General features: G+C 51.2%; 1 protein-coding gene across 1 annotated transcript in view; it reads right to left on the bottom strand.

The window, feature by feature from the left end:
- Window positions 1–18788: 18788 nt before the first annotated feature.
- The window catches only part of Babam2 (BRISC and BRCA1 A complex member 2), a 392625-nt gene continuing 384804 nt past the window's right edge, over window positions 18789–26609 (bottom strand). The window contains exon 12 of the mRNA XM_076832846.2: window positions 18789–19192. Within this exon, the coding sequence (XP_076688961.1) occupies window positions 19129–19192 (64 nt within the window). The 3' untranslated portion in view covers window positions 18789–19128. The remainder of the gene's footprint in view (window positions 19193–26609) is intronic.

Here is a 26609-nt window from a genome sequence, read left to right as displayed (position 1 = left end):
CTCCAGGGTCCCAGCTAGTAGGTGGGAGTTGGGGCTTGAATAAGGGGACCATTCACACGAACCTCAGGCAGATAGACGTCCAGCTGTTGGACAAGCTTTGTGGTTAGAGTTAGAAGCACAGACCAGAGCACTCACCACCCCCACCATCAATCCATGGGGACAGTGCACCTCAAGAGATGCCATCTCGTGGGGTCACGTGGAAGAGGTGAAAGGGTAACAGAGACACATAAATGGTAGGTATTGTTGATATTATTATTCCTTGGCAGTGTTATGCTTACCACGGTAAATGTGGTCTTGAATACCGCAGGTGCCCAGCCTAAGACCTCGTGAGCAGCCAGCAGACTGACCTTCCACATGGAAGGATGTGGCTCCCACAGCACAGCTGCCCTCCCTGCCTGGCCTCTGACGTGCATCCACTGTGGGTGACCTTTTCTCCCTGGGGTTCCATGTTGAAAATCCCGTGTCTTCCCCAGCCACTCTCTAACCAGAATGCCCCAGGCTCCCTGTCCCTCCAAGCACACGAGTGACTTTTGTTGAAAAGCAAACATCGCCGGGGCACCCAGGCTGGCGGTGTCAGGCTGTGCGGTTTACCTCATGACGTTACTTTCCTTCCTCTAGATAAACCAGAAGAAACTTACAGCTCAGAGTTTCAGCAGCCCAGAGGAAATGGCGCCTGCTCTGACTCGACTGTGGAAGGTTCAGAGGGGGCAGCTGGCCGTGGCTCGGCTGGGAAAAGCGATCCCCAGACTTAGTCAAGATTCAGGGTGACTTGGGATGGCTGAAGGGGGTTTTCAAGCAGCCAGGTCACTGGTGATCAGTATTCTCTAAGTGTAGCATTCAGGTACAGCCCAGGGGTTGCTGAGGCTCATGGAGAAGGGCAGGGAGCTACAGCAGCCAGACCCTGTCCTGAAGTCCCCAGGTGCCATCCCTGCCCAACGCAAGGGGTAGACCTTCTCAGTCCCGTTGCACAGCACCAGGCCCTGAGCCACCTTCTACAGGAAGGGCAGGAAGGTAGCAGCAGTCTGAGATTGGAGAGACCTCTCTTCTCTGACCAGGTCCTTCCTTCCCAATGCTTCTTAGCCTCCAACCAATAGAGGGATGGCGCATGCCAGGGGTCAGGGACAGAGCTGTTGAATACCCACCTCTATTATCTCATTAACTATTCTGAAAGCCTTGAAGCAGGGCTTTTTATAGAGCCCCATTTCCAAACTCCTCTCAGGACTAACACAGTTAGCAATGGCCTGGCATAGGGAGTGAGTTCTCCGTGGATAGGAAGCAAAATACTGCCTTTGCTAGGAGGAGTAGCCAGGAATCTTTGGGGCTCGATGGTCCCAGCACAGATAAGCCCTTGGCAACTGTGTGGCCCCACAGAGCTGCATCCTTCTTTCTAGGAAGCCAGTGAGTTTTGCCTCCTCAGAAGGACGTTGGACGGCAGGCTGGGGTCAGGGCGGCAACACAGAATCATCTCGATTTCAGTTGTGTCCACTCCTGGGAAAGTGATGACGCTTCTGCCTTCTGCCCAGGGGCTGTGGAGGCATTTCTTTTCCCTTGAACCAAATTCTTATTGGGCTTCTTTCTGGTCACATATGACACTGGCAGGAACGCAGGGGTGGAGCAGGTGGGGAAAGAATATAGAAAACACAAAAAGACCTGACCCTGTCCTCAGAGAACTATTCTCTTTTCAGAGATGATGCTAAGGGCAATGACTACAGCCTCCATCACGGCAGCATTGAATAATCACTGAGCTTTACCATGCACCAAGGCCCGGACGAAGCAAGTCACACATGTCTCATTTAGTCCTTGTTAAAACACAACCTGTGAAGTGGCCACTATTATTTCCATTTTATAGATGAGACAACTCAGCTTCAGTTTCTTGCCTGAGGTCACCCAGCTAGGAAGGAGTGGAGCTGGAATTTGGATCTGGGACCGTCAGATGGTAGGGCCTGTGGTCCTGACCGTTGTGCACTGGGGACCAGGGCCTGAGGCAGAGAGATGCATGTTCCCGAATTGTGCGTTGTGTGCCCCTGCAGAGCCAAGGCCCTGGGTGGTGAGAGCAGGCAGAATGTAGACTGGCAGGGTACCCTCAAGAAAAAGACCAGCCCAAGCCATGGTTCAAGAGAGGAACCCCTGGTCCTGTGAGAGGGGCAGCAAGTAGTGTCACTGGGACAGAGCCAAGAGAGATGAAGACCAGGACGAAGCCGGTGTTAGCTGCAGTCCTCTTTCCTCCAGTTCAAGCCTGGGCTCCTCTCAGAGGCCTGTGTCCTCAGATGCCAGTCCAGTTGGAGGCTGCCCCAGCATGAGGCCCCCCTCCTCTGTTCCAAACCATCCTTGAACCTCTCTCCCTGTGGCCTTGATGCCTGCCAGGGTCAGCTGTGGGGCTTAGCAGTCCAGAGAGAAAGGCAGGAACAGTTCAGAGACAGTGGTTTGTGCGCTGAACTGGAGATGTGGAGACTAATCCAAGCAGATAGAGCCCACGTGGGTGGTCTCTGGGAGAGCCTGGGAGGAACAGGCAGGGCTGGCTTGTCCTTGGCTGGGACTCTGGAGCTCAGCTGGAACAGGCCCATCCATGCTGCAGGCTGGGCTGGTGGCAGGATGGCCAGAACCCCTGAAAGTGTCCCCAGTCATCCCTGGACATCAGGAGCCACATCCAGACAGCCACAGCTGCCTGCACACGGTCCTGGCAGCTCTCCATCCCAGGCGCAGGCCACCCTTTCCTTCATCAGCCGACACTCCTGCTCCATCCTCCATCTTCAGGAGCTAGGCCTTGGCTAATTGGTCCTTTGGGGCCTCAGAGTAGAAGCAGGCAGGGCCCTGAGCTGGGCCATAAGCCCTGAGCTGGGCCCCGAGGCCCAAGGGTGACTTGGAGGTGGAGAAGAGGCATTGCCAAGGACAGTAAGCCATGAGCCAGAGGCATTGGGGATGGTGTCTGAACCCGGCTCCCCCTGCCTCACATCCCTGGCAGCAGGCCCAGGCTCAGAGCCGGCCTCACAAGCTGATTCGTGACTGAGAAGCTGCCTCCTGGGCCCTGCTCTTGGTGGGAGGGGCCTGGGAAAATCAAGTCGCTGGGCCTTTGGCCCTGTGGGGCTGCCCAGGCTGTGTGTGGCGACTGGGGAGACATGGAGAGGCCCTTTCTTCATTAAGGCTGGGGTGGAGATTGATGGAATCAATAGGAATGCCTTGCCAATTATCCAGACTTGGGCTGGTGGCCGGGCTCCAGGAGAAGCAGGTTTGCCTGCTCAGTCCTTTAGGGTTCTCCCGGCTGCTGGGGGGATCAGCTCTGGACACTTATCTGGAGCGGGGGAGGGGTGGCATTCTTCCCTGGTGTCCAGCTGCTGGCTGTCCAGCTGTAGTTCCTGGCTCTGGAATCTGAGAGGAGCCAAGCACCCCTTCCCCTAGGACAATAGGGTCTGGGATTGGACCCTCAGAAACCTTGTTTGCAGTGGCAGCTGTGACCACAGTGACCTCTCCGGGTGGCCAGGAGAGTAAGGGTCAGCAACCAACACCCAGCCAGGACTCCCCTGGAAGACATTCAACACAGATCCCTAAATCCAAGGCAAAGTGCTGCTCAAGGTCTGCGGTCCAAAGAGCATGATGCCCAGGTGGGGCCATCCCTAGAGCCTGGACACCTGGGGGCTGGGCCAGGGCTGTTCACCTCAAAAGCCCTCAAGTGCCAAGTGTGTCCTCAGTTGTCCTCAGTGTCCCTGCCTGCTACTGAAGGCCTGGGGTGAGCAGAGTGGGTGGTGTAGGGAGGACGTATGGAGACAGGGTGCCTGGGCATCCACCAGGGGCTGCTGGAGTAGGTGGGGCAAAGACATGGTAGGACAAACGAGTGACTGAGGAGACAGGGCAAGGTAAGCAGATTTGAGAGAGACTTTGGAGGGACAAGAAATGGAACTGGTGACTGGTTGGATGTGGGGATTAAAGATAGCAGGCAGTTATCTCTTATATAAGCTGAGGGGCCATCATCTGAGCCAGAAGCCTGAGGCTGCTCATCCTCCTGTGTGGCTTATCTGGACCCAGGGCCACTCTGTGCCTGTCACTCATCTCTCATCTGCATCACCTTGTGCACACCTTGAGCACATGGACCCCCAAGGTGATGTCAAGGGGGATCCCATGAGCTCTCTAGAAACTCACACATCCTGTCTCTACTTGCGGATCAAATGGTGAAAAATTAAAACATACACAAGAGGAGGAAAAGAGACTCTAAGACCCCCGTGAGCCCATCACTCAGCTTCAAGGGTCATCAACATTTCCCTACCTTTCTCACTTTTAAAACAGCCCAAGACATCATAATATTTTATCCGTAAATACTTGAGTTTTTATCTTCAGTCTAATAAAATTTCTTTAAAACATAAGTACAATGCCGAATCTTAGCATCTGCTAACAAAATCAATAATTTCTCAAAATCATATAAAACCCAGTTTAGGCCCAAATTTCCCTGATGATCTTGCCCGTGTAGGAGCAGAGTGGCTTTAATTTCTAGGTCAGGGGAGACCGTGGCACCAGGTCACAGCACAGCCTGTGGAGCGTTCAGCTCAGGAGGTGTTGCACGTCTGTGTGGCCGAGTTTGGAGTGGATTGTGGAGAGAACAAATAAATGGATAAACAGAGGGAAAACAGCGGAGTCCTCTGTTCATCTTCAGAAACTGGAAAACAGAGCCAGTGAAAGTATTGGGAACGATTCTCTCCCGTCAGGGAAATTTTCTCCCGCCCTTTCCCATCATTGAGTCCTGCCGGGCTAGAGTCCTGGTCCCCGGGGCTCCTTTCCCCACTGGCCTGTCTGCACCCCTGGGGCAGTTTCCCTCCTGGGGACAGGCTGGAAACATGCAAGGAGAACACAGCTCCCGCCCAGCCCCGTGTCTGCTGGTGGGGTCTGTTTGCACAGGGTCATCTGGTTCCAATCCAGTGAAGTCTGAAAACTTTCCATGGGAACTTCATTTCGTTTATGCTCCTCCCTGATGGGCTGGACAAATTCAACCTGAGCAGGCTCTGGGCTCCTGGGAGGCAGCTTGGGGACACCAGAGGCCCCGATAGGCAGGAAAGGGCATGGCCTGGGGGTTCCAAAGTCCCCAACTACCGGGGTTCAAATCTGGCAATGCCCCTTCGTTAACTATGTGACTTTGACAAGGTTCCTTAATATTCCTGGGCTTTAGTCCCTTCACCTGTGACGTGGAAATACAGTTGTTGGCACAGCGTGAGCTGAAGCCTGCTAAGTGCTTAGCGGTGTCTAGGACACGACTATGCCAGCCCTCAGCACTGTCTTAAACAGAAACCTGACACCTATTTCAGAATGTACCCGTTTCTAGATTTTTAGAAAGGTAAGATTACACATCTTCTGATATCATGTATAATCCAGTGGCGTCTGGGACAGTGCCCACCATCGAACACATTAACATTTCCTCACTAAAGTGTGAATATTCACCCTAAGTGGGGATAATAAAGTCTGTGGGTAACCTCGTATCTGATTAGGCCAGGTTTTACTAAATAAGTCATGAAAAATCTTTGGATTTTTCAGAGTTTGGTGGAGTTTGGAATTATGGATAATCGATTAGGGACCTATATTATTATTATTTGGGGACAAAGTGCTATCTCTACTGCCAGAAGGGATGGGGTAAGCCCTGTGGAGAGGTGTGGCCTTCCCGCAGGCTCAGCCCCCAGAGGTAAGGCTTAGTGAGCAGACGGTAAGAGCTTGTGTGCTGAGAAAGGGTCCCTTCCTCTGGAGGAACCACAGGCCAAGCAGTGTGGCACTGGAGGCTGATGGGGATATAGGGCTGACACTGTTCTTGAAGGCCAGCCTGTGGCCACAGGGAATGAATAACCCAGGTTGCCCCTGGCATGGGGCTCTGGATGGAGCTCCTTCAGCTCTGGCCATCCAGCCAGAGACATACGAGAACAAATGGCTCCCTGGGCCATGATTTCTAAGCCACCTTCCTCTGTCACCCTCTCTTCTGCTCTCCTGGGCCAAGGGGCTCAGGCTCAGGGCAGGTATCAGAAGAAGGAATAAGTTCCTTACATCTTAGAAGCAGAATCAGAGTGAGATGTCTGGGTTGGGCATCCATACGGGGTCATCTTGTCTATCCACCACTCCATGCCATAGAGGAGGGGACAGTGCCCAGGATATTAGCACAGCAGCATTTTAGGGTTTACAAAGCACTTCCACAGACTCTGGTTTCGTGTTTGGGAGAGTCTCATCAGCCCTGTTCTATGTTTTCATAAAGCCAGGGCTTAAAGGTACAGTGACTTCCCCAAGGTCACACAGCAGCCTGGGCTTCCTGGCTTCCTGGGGAGTGCCCTGCCCTTACTGCCCCTGGTTCCCAGCCTTACAACTTCCTGGTGGTCTCTCCGGGACACCTGCCCTGCTGCCCCTTGGAAAAGAGGATCTGGGGCAAGTCCAGGTGGGACCTGCCCTCAGGTCTCAGCCATGGGTCAGGATTGCATCCTGTCTCCTCCATGGCTGGCTTGGGGAATTCCCCCTCGCTGGATGCTGCGGATTAAACACAACACCTCAGCTAATAACACAATATAAAGCACAAGCAAGACAACAGCCGGGAGGATGAAGGAGATTAACGCTTATAAAAATGCTTTGAGCCCCTGGAAGAAAGAAGGCACCAAACACAAAGCTCCATCCCCGAGCCCTCGGTCAGTCTGTCAGGCGGCCAGAGTAACTCTGAGCCTCAGAATGGAGGAACGGGAGGAGAAGGAGGAAGCCCGGGCCCAGAATGAGTGTTGGGATCAGTCATGGATGACTATCTGGTGGCCTGGGGTTGCCCAATGCCAGGAGGCTGGCAGAGGCACCTGTCTGTAGTCTTAGCTGTTCTGAAAAATATTCCCCTTCCTCTGGGACCGTCTGGGCTGGCCAAGGTGGTCTGGGGGTGGACATGTCTTTGGAATCCATCTCAAGGCCTGCCTGTGGTCAGCCCTGACATGGGCAGAGGACAGTCACCTCCAATATGGCCATAGTTCCTGTTATCAGTGATGAGGTGGGCTGGATTCCAGCATGGGGACTCAAGTGGATGGTCTGGCCCTAGTCCACATACCCCACCAAAGGGAGTGCCAGGGTTCTGGCTCATGCATGTGGGGCCTTGCTAGCTGCTGGCCCTGGAACATGCTGCATGCCCATTATGAGGTCAAAGCGGACACAGGGCTCACTAGGACTCAAGCAGGGTCAGAGGCCTTGGAGAGTAGCCCTGGCCCACTGTGACCAAACAGGTGTAGCAGCCCCATACAGGTTAAGGCTGCTTCAGTGGGGGCTCTGTGTGGGCCAGGGGCTAGCAGCAGAGAGACAGGAGCCAAGAGCAGGTATAAGTGATTCTCAGAAGAATGGGGACAATGTGAGGGAAGAGCCCCTAGGAAAACTGGTACCTAGCAGGCACCAGGCCTGGGGAGGAAAGGAGTCCAGGGCCAAGGCTGGCACTCCCAGTGGGTAGCACCCTCACGCCCTCCCTCTTTGGCCCAAGGGGCCCTACAATAGTCTACATTGCATCCACCACCTTGGCCAGCCAGGGATCCATTCTGATAGAGGGGATATGAATCAGAGATCCTGGTGACCTCTAAAGGCTATGAGCATATTAGAAAAAAGTGTGTCTTGGGCAGCTGCAGTCCCAGGCCTAGGTTCGCTGAGCTGATGGGGTGCTGTTTCATCTTTGCTCCCCCCTTGTACAGGCTGCCTGTGTCCAACTGTTCTTTCTCACTGCACAGGTCTTCCTGCCCTGGAAATTCCCCTCCAGATCCAGGACCTCTTGCCTTCCCATGGGATCTCTGAGATCTTCCTTTCCACTCTGCCCCTGCCCCTCCACCAGGGGGAATCCAGTTTGGGCCTTGCTGCAGCTGAGTCCAAGAGCCAAGTAAAAACCCTTCCACTAGACCTGGGGCAATGGTGCACACTTACAATCTCAGCTATTTGGGAGACTGAGTCAGGAACATTGTGAGTCTGATACTATCCTTGGTAACTTAGTGTGACCCTATCTCAAAATTTATTTGCTTTTGGGCTTGTCCTTGGGATTGAATTTAGGAGCACTTCACCCTGAGCCACACTCCCAGTCCTTTTTGAGATAGGGTCTTACTAAATTGTTGAGGCTGGTCTTGAGCTTGAGATACTCCTGCCTCAGCCTTCTGAGTCATAGAGATTATAGACATGTGCCACCACATCTGGTCTCTATCTCAAAATTAAAATAAATAAATAAATAAAGGGCTGGGGATATAGTTCAGTGGTAGAGTACCCCTGGGTTCAATCCCCAGTACCACATTAAAAATAAAAAGTCTTGAATTAACAATTGGTTTGGGGACTCAGTTTATCTATCTGGGGAGCAGACAGTTTTGATGGCCAAGAAATTCAGGACATTGACTGATCTATGGATAAGCCCCACAGTAAAGGTTAGGGTGGGCCCATAAAACTGCCTGCCTGCTTTTGCTCAGAGCAGCAGGGATAGAGCCATCCAAGTGAAGCAAACTCCAAGGGAGAGGCAGAGGGTGTTAAGGGAGTAGGCAGTAGAAGGCTGGGCTCCAGGCCTTCTTCTGGGTCTCAAAGAGATGACTCAGGAAGAGCCTACACTTGGGGACCCCATTGTTCTTCCCAGAGTGACAGTGACAACTCTGGATGGTGTGGTGAGGCCCAAGGCCTGCCCACTCAGGCGTCTCCTCCTTCACTCAGACCGCACCATTCCCACCTGGGGGGCTGAGAAGTGGCTTGCCCCCCTCCACCTGCAACGTGTATTAGGAACTGTGTGGTTGCTTTTGAGCTCCTATATCCTTGTCTGTAAAATGGGGATAATTTTTTTTTTTTTACCTCTTGGGGTTACTGTGAGAGCAAGAGATGATGTGGGGAAGGGCTTGGACCTGTGGCTGCCACATGGCAGACAATCAGCAAGCAGTCACCTTGATCACCATTGGTGCCACCTCCTGGTGCCCCACTGATTCCCCTGCCACTCCCTCCTCGATCCCACCCAGTTTTCTGTCCCCTGGTTCTCCAGTTCTGGCGCCCAGAACTTCCTTGGAACTTAGCTTCCCTGTGTGGGCAGTGGGCTGCTGTCTCTTGGAGGTGGTTTCTCAGTGCCCAGCAGGTTTCCAGAGGAGACGGGGCAGAGGGGAGGCCCCAATTACCTTTGCAGCACAGCACCCTGCTGAGGTTGGTGACTTGGGCCTTGGGTGGTGACCCTGAGGGAGCCAAGCTGGCCACTGGCACTAAAATCTCCAGCTGCCCCCCATGGGTCCCCAGGCTGGCTAGAGTTGGGGATGACCTGAGGGCTCGTTAATAGTAAGCAAAGTGGTAGTCACACAGGCTTGTCAGGTGGGTTCTGCCACCATTCCCAGTTAGAGACAACTAGGTCTGGACAGGTGATGAATAGGTAGCCAGTGAGTGGCTGAGGGAGGGTTTTCACTTCATGGCTCCAGTCCTGGACTCACCATCCTGACTCCTTGAGGCCTTCCCTCTGGCCAGTGGAGTCTGCACTGGCCGGCTGGCAGGGGAGGGCATCCTCACCATTCTCTGAACTCTGACACCAGAGCAAGTCCCTTCCACTTCCCACCCTTGCATGTCTGTACAGACCCAGGTTTCCGGGCACTCCCAGGACCAAGCCAGGCCAGCCCATGCCCAGTCTCCAGGCTGCCTCCACCCACAAGGCTTGAATCAGGTGGCAAAATGCAGAAGGAGGCAGACTCCCTGCACTGGCTGTGTCCTCCCAGATTCGAAGCCTGGGCACCAGTTCCCTGGCCCCTACTGGGAACCATGCTCACTGGTCTCAGAGTTTGGGGAGCTGTCCTCCAAATATTTCTAACCTCCATCTCTTCCTGTTGACTCCTTCCCCACATCCTCTCCTGCTCCAGTGCCAATCACGCCCCCAAAGTGTGATTCCTTCAGAAGTTGCCTTTTCCCTCTCCCTGTACTGGCTGACCCCATCCCTACGCTGACCTGGTTTCCTTAACATCACTCAGGTCCTGGCCTCCCCTGCTCACCAGCCTTCAGCTGCTGTCTACTTCCTTCTGCAGCAGCTGGGCCCCTCTGCCTGCCTGGGAAGGCCTGCCCACTGGCCATCTCCATCTCCATGACTGCCTCCCTTCTCCTCATCCTCCCTCCGCTCAGCAGGAAGCCTCAGCCCCCTCCTCCTTGTCTCACTGAAGTCACCTATCTCAGTTCTTCCTCCACTGGAAGGAATATTCTGGAAAATCCTGCCAGAATACTCCAGCACTCAGTTTCTGTAGTCTTTGAGGCATGAACTGGCACCTTGTTTTTTGCCACCTGATCTCCCAACATTAGTCTGGCCCAAGCACCTTTCTCCAGTAAGGTACAAATAATTATTCATGGGACATATGTGTAATAGGGAAATAATTAAGAAATAATTCAAATGACCAAAACCACAGGATATAGTATATGAACTGTGAAGCAGAGACTCCAAAGAGGGCGTGAAGATGTAGCAAGATTGCAAACATGTAATAATAATGATAAGCAAAAAACTAAACAGTCTCCAGAATGGTTTTATTTGTTTTGAAACATGTTAAAGATGAATAGGAAGAAGAATGGAAGGAAGCCTCTTTATTCCTCAGGCCCTGGCTGGGGTGACATTTCCCATTACAGAATAGGTACAAAATATTTGTTGGCACTGTTACCACCTGAACAATAAATGTGGTTATACCAGGGGAATGCGATTATGGGTGATTTCTGTTCTCTGCTCCTTCCTCAAGGAGGAAAAGACACTGATACTGATGTTTGGTGAAGAGATGGGAGGGTGGAAGGGGGTTGCCATCTGTGACACCTGTCTAGATCCAGGGCCAGGTCATATCACCTCCAGCTGATCCAGGACCCAGTGGCAGAGCTTTAAGGTGGGATTTGTGATGGGCCCTTCAAGGGCTCCCCCCTTTCAAGGGGGCTGTTTGCTCACCTCAGGCAGCTGGGGCCTCCAGGGCTGAGTGGAAGGAGAGGGTGGCCTGCCTTGGGGCACCTGCTCCCTGCTCTCCCTGAGACCTCGCAGGTCAGCCAGGGCAGGGAGGGGGGCTGGGCTGGGGAGGGCGGGCGGGCAGGCAGGATAGGCGTCACGCCCGTTTCCTTTGCAGTTCGTGGTATTTTCCCCTCCTCCTCCAGGCACATCCACCAGGCCTCTACCCTGCCCTGGCGGCAGCAGTGACTGCATTAGGTGGGGGCATCAGTTTACTTTTTAACACAGCTGTGACGTTTTGAAGTCCCTGGAGCATCCGCAGAGCTGGTCTGCTTATTCCCATCAGCGGGCTGCTCAATGGGCTCAGGGTCATACAGGTGAGGGAGCCGGGGCTCCTGGAAGACCCCTCTGTGCAGCCAGCCCAACCCGCTCTCTGCTTTCTGCCACTTCTGGATGTGGGGACAAACTCCACTGGGTTTCTGGGGGTGGGGGCACCAAGGCAGAACCACACTTCAGCCTGGGCATGGGGCAGCTTTGGGGAGGAGAAGAGCCACACCCTGCCCCTTTTACTCACCTCCTTCCCATCTAGTCTAGGTTCAAGTGTCAAATGTCATTTCCTCAGCTGGGTCTCAGTGCCCACCTGGCTCAAAGTGCCCTCCTGCTGCTTCTGCCTTTTTTTTTTTTTTTTTAATTAATTTTCTCTTCCCTACTCTACTTGCTAACATACATGTATCTACTTGATGCTCTCCCCCATGTCTGAACAGAAGCTCCAGGAGAGCTGGAATTGCTACATTTTATTACTGCTGCCTCTCTATCTCTAAAGGAGTGCAAGACCTGGCATCTCATGATTACTTAATAGACAAATCAAATGCCCGAGAACCAGGCATCACCCTGCAGCCCTATCACCAGGGAGCCAAACTGCCTCAAGGAAGCAAAGCAAAAGTGTAAGATATGGAACTACCAAAAGGCTAGAACTATGTCCAGCTGGCCTCGCCTCCAAGAAGCCCTCCTTGATTTACCACAGCTGGAAGCATGGTCTAGAGTCAGGAACAGAGAAGGTTCTCAACAGATGGCAGTCAAATGTGTCCAAGAACTTTAATTCCTGCCTCTCCTTCCTCCGGAACATGGAAGTGCTTAGTAAGTTGCCTGGCTTGGCACTGCTTTTCCCATCCTAACCCGTCAGAGTCCAGACCTGTGGGTCCTGAGTCCTGATCAGGCTGGACCTGCCTCAGTCAAGGCCATTTGGTTCCAGGAAGCCAATATCTCTTCTTATCACCTCTGCAAGCCTGGCTGGTGCCTGTGGGTGTGGGACAGTCCTCTTAGTGTCTGATGACACCTGTCCAGCCCTGGAAACCCCACTCCTCACACCAAGCTGCTTGTGAGCCTGGGGTGGCTCACACAGAGCGAGAGGACACTGCTCTGGGGAACACTCCCCGCTGTGCGTTCATCCTGCTTCTTTAGAAAACTCAGGAAGAGTCCGACTGGGAGCCTCCCAGGGCACTCAGGTCTAAGGAGGTAGCAGGGCTCCAGGCCTGATGGTCTAGATTTTACAGAAGACTCAGTTGATTGTATGTTCATCAGCGAGCAGGAACCCCTGGGTGATAGCGTTCTCGATTTGACAGGAAATATGCCCACTCAGTGGGGGAATATGGGGGGATCTCTATTGTTCGTTGGAAACCTTAGTAGGCAGGTGTGTGAATCATTGGTTAAGTGGGGGAATTGACTGATGACTTAGTTAAGGTGGCTTAAACAAAACGTTTGCAAATGGGAGGTCCTAGGAGCTTGTCAGTGAGGAGTGGGGCTCGCAGGTCAAGCTGGTCAGCACAGCCTCTGGAAGGGCCTCAGGATAAGATGGGGTTGTGAGCACATGGAGAGCCTCAGGCAGCCGGCCTGGGTGCTCAGGGTGTTGGGACAGCTGGCATCAGGGCACTGGAGGCCTAGAGAGGAGGAGGCAGCACCTGCATGAGGACTGTAAGCGAGAGACAGAGAGGTGGATTTGGCCGGTGTGGTGGTGCACACCTAAGATCCCAGTGGCTCGGGAGGCTGAGGCAGGAGGATTGCAAGTTTAAAGCCAGGCTCAGAGACTTAGTAAGGCACTGAGCAACTCAGCAAGACCCTGTCTCTAAATGAGATATTAAAAAGGGCTGGGGATGTGGCTCAGGGGCTTAGCGCCCCTGGTTTCAATCCTCAATACCGAGAGAGAGAGGGGGGGGGGGACGGGGGATTTGGGGATGGGGTCAATTGATGCTTAAGCACAGGGAAAGGGAAAGGAAGGAAGGGGCGAGGAGCAATCTGAACCAGACCTCAAGGGCACTAGTAATAAAGGTGGGGGTTCTGCACCTGTGGATTCAATCAACTGCAGACTGAAAATATTAAGAAATTGCATCTGTACTGAATATGCAGATGTTTTTCTTGTCATTAGTCCTTAAATAATACAATATAGCAATGATTTACATATTATTTACATTGAATTAGGTATTGTAAGTAATCTAGAGATTGTTTATACAATAGCATGCTTATATGCAAATACTATTCTATCTAATACAAGAGTTTTGAGTATCTGCAGATTTTGATGTGTGTGGGGTGGGGCCTGGTGTGTGTTCATCCCTAAATCCCAAGAGACGACTGTAATTTCTTCGTGCCAGACCCTGAGCACTGCTTGTTCTGACTCACTGAACCTTTCTGTCCGCCCCATGAGGTTGTAGGAGCCCCATGAGGTTGTAGGAGCCCCATGTTGCAGAAGAAACCAAGGTCAAGTGGCTGTTCAAGTTCATGCACCTAGTAAGTGGTGGAGCCAGGATTTGACTCAGGCAGGCAGGCTGGCTCCAGAGCCCATGGGCCTCAATTTTGACAAAGCCAATTAGCCTCCGACTGGCTTTCATTGCAGCAGGGCTCCAGTTAGTTTTGTGACAGGGTCGAGTCCTGGTGGTAGTTGCAGTGAATGAGAGTGGGAAGCCACTGGGCCTGGGTGGCTGTGGCAGGGCAGGTGAGCCAGAGGAACGCCCAGGGACAGCCTGAGAGTCAGTACAGGCAGAGGCGGGAGAGACGGCTGGGCAGCTGTCTGGGTTGTGCAATCGGCAGCCCACGCACGCTGAGAGGCACAGAGTCTTGAGTCCTCCTCCCACCTCCCAGGAGAGAGCACCGAGGCAGGATGAAGGGGACCAGAGCCACTTGAAGCCCTGACCATGCGTACCTGTGTGTGGTGAAGGAACGAGCCTGAGGTGTCTCCCCCAGGGCAACCTGGCAGTCTGAGGCTGGTCCTTGACCCTGACCCTGTGTTCTCAGGCATGACATCAGTCCCCAGCTGACTATGGAACAAACCCCTGATAAAACCCCTCCACGCACCTACTTCACTGACCTTCCACAGCTGCTCCTGGGGAAGCGGCACTCACCTGTGAACACTGCCCTGTTCAAGGGAATTTGGGTCTTCTTTTGGCTCCAGTTCTCCAAAGCCTCAGAGGACCAAGATGATGATGGAGATGAACCACCTGGAAGAGGGTCTGGAACACTAGGCATGGTGCTACGGAGGGCAGGGGGCAGCTGTCCTCACTAATACCCCTCAGTCACCGCTTCATTTCTAGGTGACACCTGGTGCCCTCCTCACTGTGACTCTATTGGCACCTGTGCAAACAGCCAAAGATCATCAGGAGCTGGAGTGTTCCATTTGGGGGCAAAAATGAAATCCTGGAGTTGAAAGAGATGGCTTTTCTTGGGTGGCTCAAAGGGCGTGTTCCAGAGGGAACCTCTGGTGTGGGGAGGCTTCCAGGGAGGAGTGTGTTCCACAGGGATTTTGGAGAAGGGAGTAGTGGCTGTCTGGGAGGAGCAGACGGGTCTGCCACACCACCGCAGCTGCCCAGAGCAGGAGGGTCTGGATGAACATTCCTCAGCTGCTTTGGGGGCTACTTTTATTGCCAGGATTAACATTTATCATGACCCCAGGCATGACCTCCCCGATTTGTAAAGAGTGGTGCTTCCAAGAGGATTAGAGAATAACGAAGGAATAAACTAGAGATGGAAAACATGTTGTTAGGACTCTTGGAGTTTTTTTCATATTTAACCTGAAATTAGTTCATGGACTCTGCCATCTTGGTAATACCTTGGTAATTTTCCTCAATAACTGTAACAAATATTTTCATCAGTGAGTAGGCCATTATTTCAAGAAGTGCATTTTGGACTTTAACCTGCAAATATTGCACAAACTTTGAAGTCAGAATTCTTTTCCTCCACCTGTGGGTTGGCCCTGGCTCAACCATCTGAAGATAAGTTGTCATTTATAGATATTTATGTAGCCACATAGATAATCTATCCACATGTGCAAAGACTACCTCAAAGTACCTTTTTGTTGGTGGCACGCAGACATACAGAATACTCTAAGGCAAGTCTAGCCTTGGAACCAGGATACCTGAGCCTGACTCCAGTTTCATGGGACCTTGTCTTGTCCCCCACTCCAAGCCCCTCTCCTCATTTTGGAAAGCGCAAAAATGAGTATAGCCACAAATTGCTTAATGGGGATACATTGTAAGAAATGCTTAAAGTGATTCTGTTGCTGTATGAACATCAGAGTGTGGTTACACAAACTAAGATGGCTACAGTGTCACTAGGAATATAATCTTGTGAAACTGTCATACGTGTTGTCTGTCACTGAACAATAGGCTGCTATGCAGCACATGACTGTATGTGAATGTCACATGCAGGGCCCATACACAGTAGATGCTCAATAAATGTTTTGCACTGGGGGAAGCTGGATAGCAGAATTGGAAAGAAACAGAGACCCTGGGACAATTCCTTGTGTTATAAGGAACAGAAAAGAGAGAGGAGGAGAAGGAATGGGTAGAGGGAAAGGAGACAGGGTTGGGGAAGAGAGTGGAATGGGCAAATCAGGAAGTAGGTATCCTGACCTCATGTCTTTGGGTGGGTTATTTACCTCTTTGAGACTCAGTTTTGATCTAAAAAATGGTAGTAATAATGGCCTCATTTAGTTGTAAGGATTTAAAAAGACCATGTATCCACCAATCCTCTATTTCTAGTTGGCACTTAATTTTCTTCTATTGTCACTGCATGTAAGAGCTATAGATGCATAAACCAAAGGTGGTTATTTCTTTTTTTCTTTTCTTTTTTTTTTAAGGACTGAAGAATTAATACTGATGCTATTGGTAGAAATAAAGAACATCCCACCAAACATTCACATTAAGAACTGTGACTCAGGTCTGTCGGAACTGGGACAGGTTCTGGGGTGGTTCTATTAATAGGCTCAAGTACGAGGCAAAGCCAGTGTGGTCACTGTGCTGTCAAGGCCGCAACTCCAAAACACCGTCAGGAACCAAAACTGAGTAAGAGGCAAAAGTGAACTGTGCTGCTCTGATGTCCTTGCTGTGAGAAAGCAGGGGCCAGGAGGATAAGCAGGTCACTGGGTCACTGTTCTCCAGTGCGGCCCAGAATCCTGCTGAGTTAGAGAGCATGTGTGTGTATGTGGGGGGGTCCCACAATGTGGCTCATCTCTCATTCATTCAAACTCAAGATGACTCATCATTTTGTCTTCCTGGTAATCCAGACAGGGCCACTCTTCCAAAGGCCACATTCGCTGGCAGGACTTGCTAACAGGGGCATTCTGACTTTTTAGAAAAAGGCCAAAGTCAACATCAGAAAATCTTTTTTCTGGTTTGCAGTAATAGTCACTGTTTACCAAATGTCACTGCAGGCCGAGCAGTCGGTGCTTTATGTCCTTCTCACAGCCTTGGAGGGCAGGTATTCATTCCCACTTCACAGGTAAGGCTGGCAGAAATCAAATTAAGCAGACTTGTGCTAAAGCCTACTCCCCACCCTTGGATCTTCCACCACGATGACCCTCCTCCTCTGCATTCAGTGACCTCACCTTGGTGGCTTGAAATTGGTCAAGGTGGGGGCGTTTATACCATGGAAACTGGCAAGAAGTACCAATGGGAAAACTGGCAAGAAGTCTTCTTACCCCTGCCCCTTTTGTAACCACGATCATCTGGTTGTTAAATATATACCAGATCCTAAGTGGACAGACCCAGGAGTCAAATATAAGTCTCCTCCTGGAGCTCATGTTCTTTCTAGTTCATGGCCCAGAAAATGAGCTTCCCCTAAAAGCACACCATCAGCCTGTGGGTGGGGGTGCCCTTGAAGGCTGAGCTGCTGGGAAGATGGCTGAACATTAGCTGCCCAGGGCCCTTGTCCCTCCTCCCTGGCCCCACAGGGGATGCCCTATCAGATCCGAGTATTATTAGTAAACACATCTGAGCCTTTTTCCTTATCTGTGCTGAGCTAAAGATTCGACTTAAATTACAAGGGCTGAGGAAGCTGGAGACAGGATTTACGAGGTAATAATAATGTGCTCTCCTCTATGGCACTTCTCATCTTCAAAGCATTTATAGCCATTTACTAATTAGTCCTGGGCTGTACTCTGCAGGTACAAACCCTGATGACTGAGAAACCAGCAAGAAGTGTTCAAAAACATGCAGGTGACCCTTGCCCATTTCCAAGTGCCACTTGCTTCTGTTGCTGAGAAAGAGATCACACAAACCCTGATGCTTGAATCACTGGTATTTGAAACATAAAAATGATTATTGCTCTTTTGTCATTTAGTTTCCCCAAAGAAAACCAGCTCAAACCCTCCCCCTGGGGTACGGTTGCTGAAAGTCTTCTAAGTCTTCTCAAAAATCATATAATCTCCATCCCCACAAACCAACACATAGTACCTCACTTTTTCTGGGAAATAAAAATAAGCCTCAGAGCAGTGAAGTATGTGAAAGGTGGCATGGGACTGGAAGCCTGGAGCTTGGGCTCAGTCCTGATGCCAGCATTGCCTGGCTGGTGATCCTGGGTGACTCACTCAACCTCTCTGATCCTCTTTCTTTATCTGGGGACAGGGCCAACTCTACTCACTTGCTGATATCTCAGGTCTGCTGTAAGGATGCACTGGGCCCATGTCTGCGACAGCACTTCTAACTTAGAGTGCACAAGCTTTGCTGAGGGAGTTGTTAATTATCCCACCAGCCTGAGCATATGTGGACCCCTAGAAATTGGCAGGGGCAGAAGGCAACAGATCACATCGCCTGCTATAGGCTACTGCCAGGGCTGAGTGGCTATTGGAATGTGGAGGGTCCAGTCCATGTGAGCTCACCCATTCCATGCTGCAGGCCACCCTCTACTAGAACCAGAGCTAGAAATGCCTACTGAATGCAGTGCAAGCTCTGGCTCCCTCAGCTCTTGGCTCAGGGGACAGCAGAGCCCAATGCATATGCCTCCATAGGCAGAGGGTGGCCAGAACAATCCTAAGGGACTGTGCCATGGAGCTGTACAGGGGATCTGCAGCTTGGCACCCAGCTGCCCCGAGCACAGAGGCACCTTCCTGTGGGCAGCTGCTGGACAGGTCAGAAGAGAATCCAGGATGGCCAGCTGGCTTAGTGGGGCAGGGCCACTTCCCAGGACAGTCACCTGGGGAGTTTCACTAAGATCCAGACACCCACATCCCAGTTTATGAGAGTATGGTTCAAGAGGCCTACAGGAGGGACTAGAAACCTCCCAGGGAATTCTGATGAGCCGAGGCCATGGTCTGGTCCAGCCCCCTCCTTGTATCACGGAGGGGAACATGGACTGCTCTGCGTCCTGGGGATTCCAAGGTTTCAGGTGGGGGGCAGTGCCCCCTGGTGAGCCCAGAGCGGGGCAGCTCCTCATCTGGCAGCCCAGCTAGGAGGTCTGTTCTCCAGCTTCCTGACAATATTCCTGCGCTGGAAATACAGGAAGGAGAAGCAGCCTCACCAGCCCCACAGGCCAAGAACCCCTTCCCTTTGGGGCTCCCCTGGTAAAACAACTCCAAGGGCCACATGGGTAATATGCTCATTTCAGGGGGAAATAAAAAGGCAAGGGCTGGCCAACCTTATAGCTTAACAGAAGTCTCGGAGACAAAGACTTTGGAAGAAGGTGGGTACATTTATGATGTCTTAACTTTCCCTGGAAAGTTACTGTATCGTGGTCTGTGAATTTATTTCTTCCAGCTAAGAAATATAAAGAAGGGGAGAGAGAGGGAGCAACCAGCAACGGAGGGTGCTAGGATTCGGGGTACCACCAGCCAACTCAAGTTTGGGTTCCAGCAAGCGGGGCCGTCTGGGGCACGCAAAGCTGCTGTGCGAGCGACACAACTGCCATGAATTCCAAGTGGCTTCCAGGAAGCAGTCATGGGTGCTGACACACATGTGGGCCAAGCAGTCTGGCTGGCCCCCTCTCAACACTGGTGTTTCCTAGAGCTTTCCATTGGCAAATGCAGCCTCCTGGAACTGAGGGACAAAGGTTTTGAAATAAGCCCTGGTGGGAAAGAAGGGAGAAAAAAAATTGTGGTTAGCACAACTTGAAAAAAAGTGCAACTCAGAGCTTTTCACTCTAATTCAGAACAGTTGTTATTTATTGTTTGTGCATCTTGGGGTGGATTTTCCTCCTCTGCCAATGCAAAGCCCTCTGGATTTTTCCCAGGGAGGTACATGCAGCTCACTGCTGTGTTCTCTCTCATGGATATTTTAAGGGCAGGTTCACAGATCTTCCTGGCTGCGGATTCAAGACACATCAGGACTCAGGCTTTGCTGTCCGTTCCCAGAACTAAGACAATGACCTGATCCAAGCCATAACACAGAGTGTCTGTTTCAACCACCCTATCATTTCAGCAGTCTGAAATATCAGCGGGATTGCACTTTCCCCTCAATTGGACCCTTGCCTTCATATACACAAAGAGGACCTAATAAGAATTTATAATAGAGGCAGGGTCTGCATTTATTTTCAAACACATAAGCAGTCTGGTCCACTGGAAAGAAAGCCAGGCTATTTTTTTTTTTTTTTTTTAGTGGTGTGGGGATTGAACCCAGGGCCTTGTGCATGCAAGACAAGCACTCTACCAACTGAGCTATATCCCAGCCTGGGGGCTGTGTATTTTTAAAAGAAACTTCTCCAAAGATGTGGCAGGATCTGGGGCAAATCATATGGGCTTCTGGATACCCAATGTCTGATCTATAAAAACGGGGCCACATTCCACACCAGGAGGTGTGCATGAGCTGAGCCCGTTCTGTGCCATGTGCTGAATTGGGGCGTAAGATGGCCCAGGCATGGCACCTGCCATGTGGGAACACTCAGAGGAGGTAGCAGGCATAGAAGTAATACCACGCCAGGTGGCAAGGGCATCTCTGGAGGTGCTGTGGCAAGGGTGGGTCTGTGAGGGAGGAGTGGGCATTATGGGCAAAGGACACAGCAAGAGCCGAGGCTTGTTGGTAGGAGGGAGCTGCAGAGACAGGGGCCCTGGTTACCCAGACTTACCTCTTAGACCCCCACCAACTCCCACACAACCATGGTGACGCTTTACATACACAGAGGTGGCTCACCCAGCAATCTCGCCCTCTAGAATAATGACAAGAACTGGGAAGGGCCACCAGGAAAACCTGTCACCACACAGTCTGTTTTATTTAGGATATAATTCTAATAAGCCTGACTACCGGCCTCTGGCTCCCAGAAGATCAGAAGCATCAAATCAGGCATGGCGGAGCTACCTTAAAGGCAGGAGGCAGGTTTGCCTCAGTAGTGAGAAGTAACAACGTACACCAAACTGCCTGTGAGAAGACAACAGAAAACTACCTAGGAGACAGCTAGCTCAACAGGGATCCCCTGTGTGTGGGGTAATGGCCCCCATCACTCAACAGACCTGGGGCATCTCTAGACCAATAAATGAAGTTACTGATGCTACTTCACTGCCTCTTCCCCACCAAGTCAACTGAGACTCTTTCCAACTCTGTGAATGTTCTGGCTCTTTCTCAATCCTAGCTGCCACACAGCCTCTCTGCAGTGGTTAAATGTTGGCTCCTCTCTCTGGAAGTTCTCTTTCCCTGGAACTTCCATGACATTGAACATCACCGATCTCCTTCCTCTCTTTCAGATGGAATCTTTCCTTGAGCTTGTCCCTCCCTGCTCTCCTCTCCCCTCATGCAGAGCAAGGTCAAGATCATGGTTGCTGGGTTACTGAAGGCTTGCATCATCCTTAGCAGAGCACTCCTCAGCCTGGTTTCCAGTCCTCCTTCCCCTCTTGAACTTCCAGTCCCACATTCCCAACCACCTGTGGGACATTCTGACCTGGAAATTGCTCTGGCATTCAAACCAGCCTGTCCCACAGGGCACCTTCACCACTGTTACAGGGCTGACAGTGCTATGTCCAATTGATACTTCTGCAATGGAGTTCCCAGTTCCCTAAATGCCTGCGGTGAATCTCCTCTCTTATCCCATGTCCCTCCATCCTAGGTGACATCTCTGGCTCTGGTCTTGTTACTGTTCAATTAAACTGCTGTAGAAGCTGCTTCCCCCTTTCTGGAGTGTGGTCTCTGCACCAACCTGACCAAGACCTTAATGTTCTCCAAACTCTCAGCCTGACTGTCAGTGACAATTACTGACTCCAACTCATTAAAAAAAAAAAAAAAAAAAAAGATTTGACCTCTAGTATGTTTTTTTGGGTCTCATACCCCTCTTAAAAGCTAAGAAAGTAAAGGATTATCTCCCCAGAAAAAGTGCGAGGGCCCCCCTACATGGCATTGCACATGCCACTGTAGGATGTCATCAACCCCCACATGCCACTATAGGATGTCATGAAGCCCTTCCATGGTCTGGCACAGGAGCCCAGGTCTACATATCTTCCCCTGACTGTGGCCACCTGCTCTTGCTCACATGTGCCATTTTTCATCTCTGGGCTTTATGCATGTTCAGGCCAGATGCCCCTGCTCCCTAAGTCCTCCCTGGCCACCAGAAAGTTCTCTTCTGCATGCAGACACTCTTTGTTCTTCTTCCAGGGCCCCGATCCCATGTATACATGTCCTTCTCACTGGCTTACACTGCTGGCCCATGGAAAGCGGGGGTGGGGTGTATCCTCCTCTCAGGGATCCCAGGCCTGGCTCAGCATGCTGCCCATGGAAAGCGCTCAGTCTGGCTTTGTGGTTCTAATTAATGTAGCTCATGATGGCCACCAGTTTGCAAGAAGCCGATAAAGCAGGTCCATCACACACTGTTTAAGAAGGTGGGAGAGATAGCAACCCCAGAAAGCAATCAATGTAAAATTTATGTACCAATGAAGAAAAATTTAATCTGTTTGAGAAAGACAGGCAAGGCACCCTCCTTCATCACTCCTGAGGGAAAGCACTCAGCTGAGCTTTCACCTTCTCTGACACTTAGGACCTCAAAACCCTTGCCCGTGATCAGGCAGCCATAATCATCCTTAATGCACCAGGGGAACTATGATGGTGGCAGAAGGAACCCTCGACCTGGAGTGAGACTGGGTGGGCCAAGGGGAGCCCTGGTCTTCATTCCCTATGGTGAGTAAGGGTGATAAGCCCACCCTGAGGCGATGTTCGCTTGGAAAAATGTGTGGCAGCTGTCAACTGCTGCCCAGATGTGACAGCCTTCCATTCCTTACACGTTTCAGCTGCTGCTTTTCCAGCAGTCTGGGGAAAGCCTGGTGGTCCTTGTTCTGAGGGTCAGAGGAGGACAGGTCACTGTCAGCTTCTGTGCCTCTTGCTTTACTGCTTCAACCATGTCATGGGATGGCCCCCACCCTGGCCATGTTCCAGGTGAGGGCTGGAAGGGAGAGGCTACAGCTTATCTACACCATGGCCCCTGACATTCCCGATGAGTGGATGGTTCTGGCCACAGTGATCTCCTGGGGTACTGGCCTGAGCCTGGCAGTCATTAGCCAAGGGGCTCTCCACCGCCCCTCATGGGACCTGAAGCTAATCCACCAGCTTTGCTCCTTACACCAAAGGGTCTTGGCAAGAGGGAGCAAGCTTGACAGGCAGACTCTCATTTGCAGAAAGTTCTACAGTTTCTTGTGTGTCCCGGGCTTTCCCTGCCAGGGCAAACTGCGTGCCACCAAAGGGAAGCGCAGTGAGGGCTATTTAAAGGCAGGGTGCTACCAGCTGTTTGCAGTGGGTGCTTCTCAACTTGGATCCTTGTCAAGTCAGTTGAGGGGGAGGGAGGGGAGAGAAGGGGAAAAATGACAACTGGCTCCTACCATTTATAGATGTTTTTAAAGCACTGCTTTCATTTATTTCACTTTTTATCAGAGAAAATGGAGAGCTTCCCAGAGTGAAGCTTGCTAATGGCACTAGTTATCTGTCATCTTTTTAAAAAGATCTGTGACCCAAAGGCAAAATGTATGGTAAGCTTTGGAAATATGTGCTGGTGTCTCCTCATTAGGTAGTCAAGGGGGGGCCCACAGGAGAGAGGCCTGGAGTTAGCTAAGCCCCTCACTGTACTCACACTGGAAGGGAATCTATTTTTAGGCCAAATTAGAGCTCAGTACGCTTGAGGACAAATAAGATTCTTACCCTCTTCACTGACCTCAGCTGCTTTACTCGGGGTTTCAGAAAATCATAACTTAGTCCACTTCATGTCTCAGGAGAATAAAGCCTAGAGAACAGATCCAAGGCCAAGTCGAGGTGGGTTCTGCACAGATTGAGAGCAGGAGGGGAGGTGGCAGGCTTCAGCTCACAGGCACAGCACAGGGAGGGGAGCAGAGTCCCTGGACCAGAGTCAGGATGCTCAAAGGCTCCACTTTTCAAGTCCTGGAGCCCAGCATCAGTCTGCCCCTCTCTAGGCTTCCATTCCCTCATCTACACAGCTGAGGACTGAACGGAGGATCTCCATGCCACATGCTGCTGGATGTGGACAAGAGTGGAGAACACAGGCCCTGGGGCCAGCCAGACTTGAGCTGCAGGCCTAGCCATGCTCCTTGCTAGCGGGATCCCTTAGGAAAGTGACTGTAGCTTTAGATTCTTTATCTGTAAAGTGGAAATTGATTGTGCCTGCCTTAGAGGGTTCTTGTGAGGATTCAATGAGATGGTCCAAGTATACACTTGGCATGGTACCTGGCATACAGATGATCAATAATGCCAACAGTTACCATGGGTACCAAGTTGGATCTAATGGAATTCTAGAAACAGCCACAAGCATGTGCAACTGCAGAAGAGAGAAACGTATGTGGAGAGAGGTCCTAAGGTCCCTGCCTCAGTTCATTCTTTTCCCTGGGGCTCCTTGGATGGGCCCCTCCTTTCTCATTTATTGTATTGATCGGGTAATGAGAGGCACAAAGATGGTCACTCAGCCAAAGCCACTGCTATATTGTGCATCTTTTAAAATTTAGTACTGAGCTGCTTGTGGCATACTGTTGGTATATAAGGGCAAACTGCAGTCAGAGGCACCAACAGGTCCTTGTCTTCTGCCCACACCTGCAGGACATCTCCTTATGTGCAGTCAAAGGTTGGATCAGGGAGGAGGTCACAGCTATTGCCAGAATGATGTTAAGAATCATGTGGCTCTGGCTGCCAAGAAAAGGGCAATGTCAGTCAGCCTGGTCCTTGGGCAGACCTTTTCATTTTGCCAAAGCCTAAACAATTGTCTTCTTCCAAAACAGGACTTGAATACTGCAACTCAAAAATGCTTTTCTTTGGGCAATTGTAAGATGAGACATATGATGTTTGCTAGAGCCAGGCCAATGTAGTTGGGGGGTGGGGGTGGTGGGAGAAGTGGTCCAGGGACATGACCCTCACTGTCAGGAAATCAAGAACATATAAATCAAGTCAGAGGTCATTTCTGCAAATAGAGGCAAGTTCCAAACATCTAAATCTCATTGCTTTTTCTAGTTTTATTCTGCAGCTGTGATTTCAACCGGCACATGTTTTTAATCAGTCATATGAAAACCGATTGTGGTCTGAAAATCAAAGCAGTCCTGTAAATAGTGTAAGACAAGTCCCACTAATCATGCCTCGTGGTCTTGCCTTGTCCTCATTGTCCTGAACCGCCACTGTAAATACTGACTCATTCGGGGTCCTCGCCTCATGTCAAAGCATCCTCCCTACAATAGGATCTCTACAAAGAGACCTGGTGCTATCTCAATGCCCCCCCCCCCCAAAAAAAAACTCTCCAAAGGCCCACGTGACACAACTACCCATTCGACTCAGGTGCCCTGGTGAGCAAGTGACTGGCATGAGAGGAGCTTGTTTTGTAGTAGTGCCCTGGGTGATGGCAGCCTGGCTCTCTGGCTTTAGGAACAAACAAGTGGTTGTGACAGTCCCCATACACACTCCTGCTAAATGCACCAACCTGTGAGTATGCCTGGTTTGTTTGCAGGGGATCTAAGCTTGTCAAGTGAGGAATTAACACACTTGAGAGCACACTGGATCACAGCTTACAGCTTCCTGCAGAAGGCCTTACCCTCAGCTGGACTCCATTTCCCCTCCACTGGATCCACAGCACACTGGGCACTAACTTTGGCCTAGCCATGGTCTGCCTTGGTTTGCGATATTTAGATTCCTGTCTAGACTGCTTTACACAGGTTTTGCTGTGAGAAGGCTGAGACTATACTTTCAGTATGTACTGAGTTAAAGTGAATGCTGTTTCAGAGATCCATTTCTAGACATCAAAGTATCGGGATGAAATCTGGTTTCTGCCAAATCACAGGGTATTTAAAAATATTAAAGTGATCAAAATTACCTAGCGTTCTCTCTTTCTGAAGCTGTCTGGGGCTTGCCAGTTCTTTTGGGGCTAACACAGTTTGCAGCCAGTTTCTGCAACTGCAGTGACCAGGACTTGCTCTCAGGGGCTGCAGGTCTCTCTGTTCCTTGGTGCAGTGTTTGAGACAGGGAAGGAGGAAAACACAGGACCAGCTGGCCGAATTCCATTAGGACAGGGACAGGGAATCCTAATGGGCCCCTAAGTCTCCTTGGCCACAGGCTGGCCTTCTCCTCGAGTTTCCATCTCAGTGTGCATATATCTGTCACATACGAACCCTCCTCTCACACATGCCTACAAGCCCCTGCAGGATAAGACCGCTGGTCACATATGCCCATCTCTACATCCCCAGCCCCAAGCCTAGTACCCAACACATAGTAACTCAATGCAGATTTCTCAAACAAATGCAAATATTTGGCTTATTTGAAGATATACTTTAGAATGGCAGAATTCTATAACAGAAGAAAACCTCCACACAGTGAATCAGGACAGGGAAGGGAAAACTGAGGGATGGGTGCAAAACTGAGGACAGGTTGCAATGGTCCCCCTACTATGGCAGGTAACAATTATATGTCACATAGGCCTTCTATGCAGTCCCTGGATAGAGGGCCAAATCTGGGAACAGTTCATCTTCAGTGTCCCTGATGCTCCCCTTGAGGGCCTCACAGCAGGTGAGCTGCAATCTGGTACGTGGATCAATGCAGCCTGCCCCTGGCCCAGAGCCAGTAGGTAGAGTGTGGGCGAGTGCTCCATCTCCTTCCTCTCAGGTAGACATTGCTTCCATCCTAACCTGCTTGGTGACAGGCTATGGTGGCCATGTGGTCACATGGCCAGTGAGAAAGGCTGGGACAATGGGGCATAGTTAGTTGGGCTGGGGCCGAGGCCAAGTGGTGGGCATGGGAGGCTAAGGAACATGGTGCTGCCTAGGCCCTGGGGACCAAAGCAGAGCCCCAGTCCTGTGCTCATCTGCTCTTCCCATCTCCACCTGTCTTGTGTGCCTGGGTGTCAGGTCCACTGCCTGGTCTGCCCATGGCTGCACAACCAGGAGTTCAGCACAGGCCATGATGGTGGCCACATGGATGCCCATGGAGAATGCAGGACCTAACCACAGTTGTGGCCATGAGAAAGGCGACTCACCTGCTGGGCAGAAGTGGCCACTGTCTGATGGCAGTGAGTCACTACCGAGGTCACAGAT

Source organism: Callospermophilus lateralis, chromosome 14 (assembly GCF_048772815.1).
Source record: "Callospermophilus lateralis isolate mCalLat2 chromosome 14, mCalLat2.hap1, whole genome shotgun sequence".
Classification (NCBI taxonomy): Eukaryota; Metazoa; Chordata; class Mammalia; order Rodentia; family Sciuridae; genus Callospermophilus; species Callospermophilus lateralis.
Note: the sequence above shows the minus strand (reverse complement) of the source record. Positions and strands in the feature narration are given on the sequence as shown.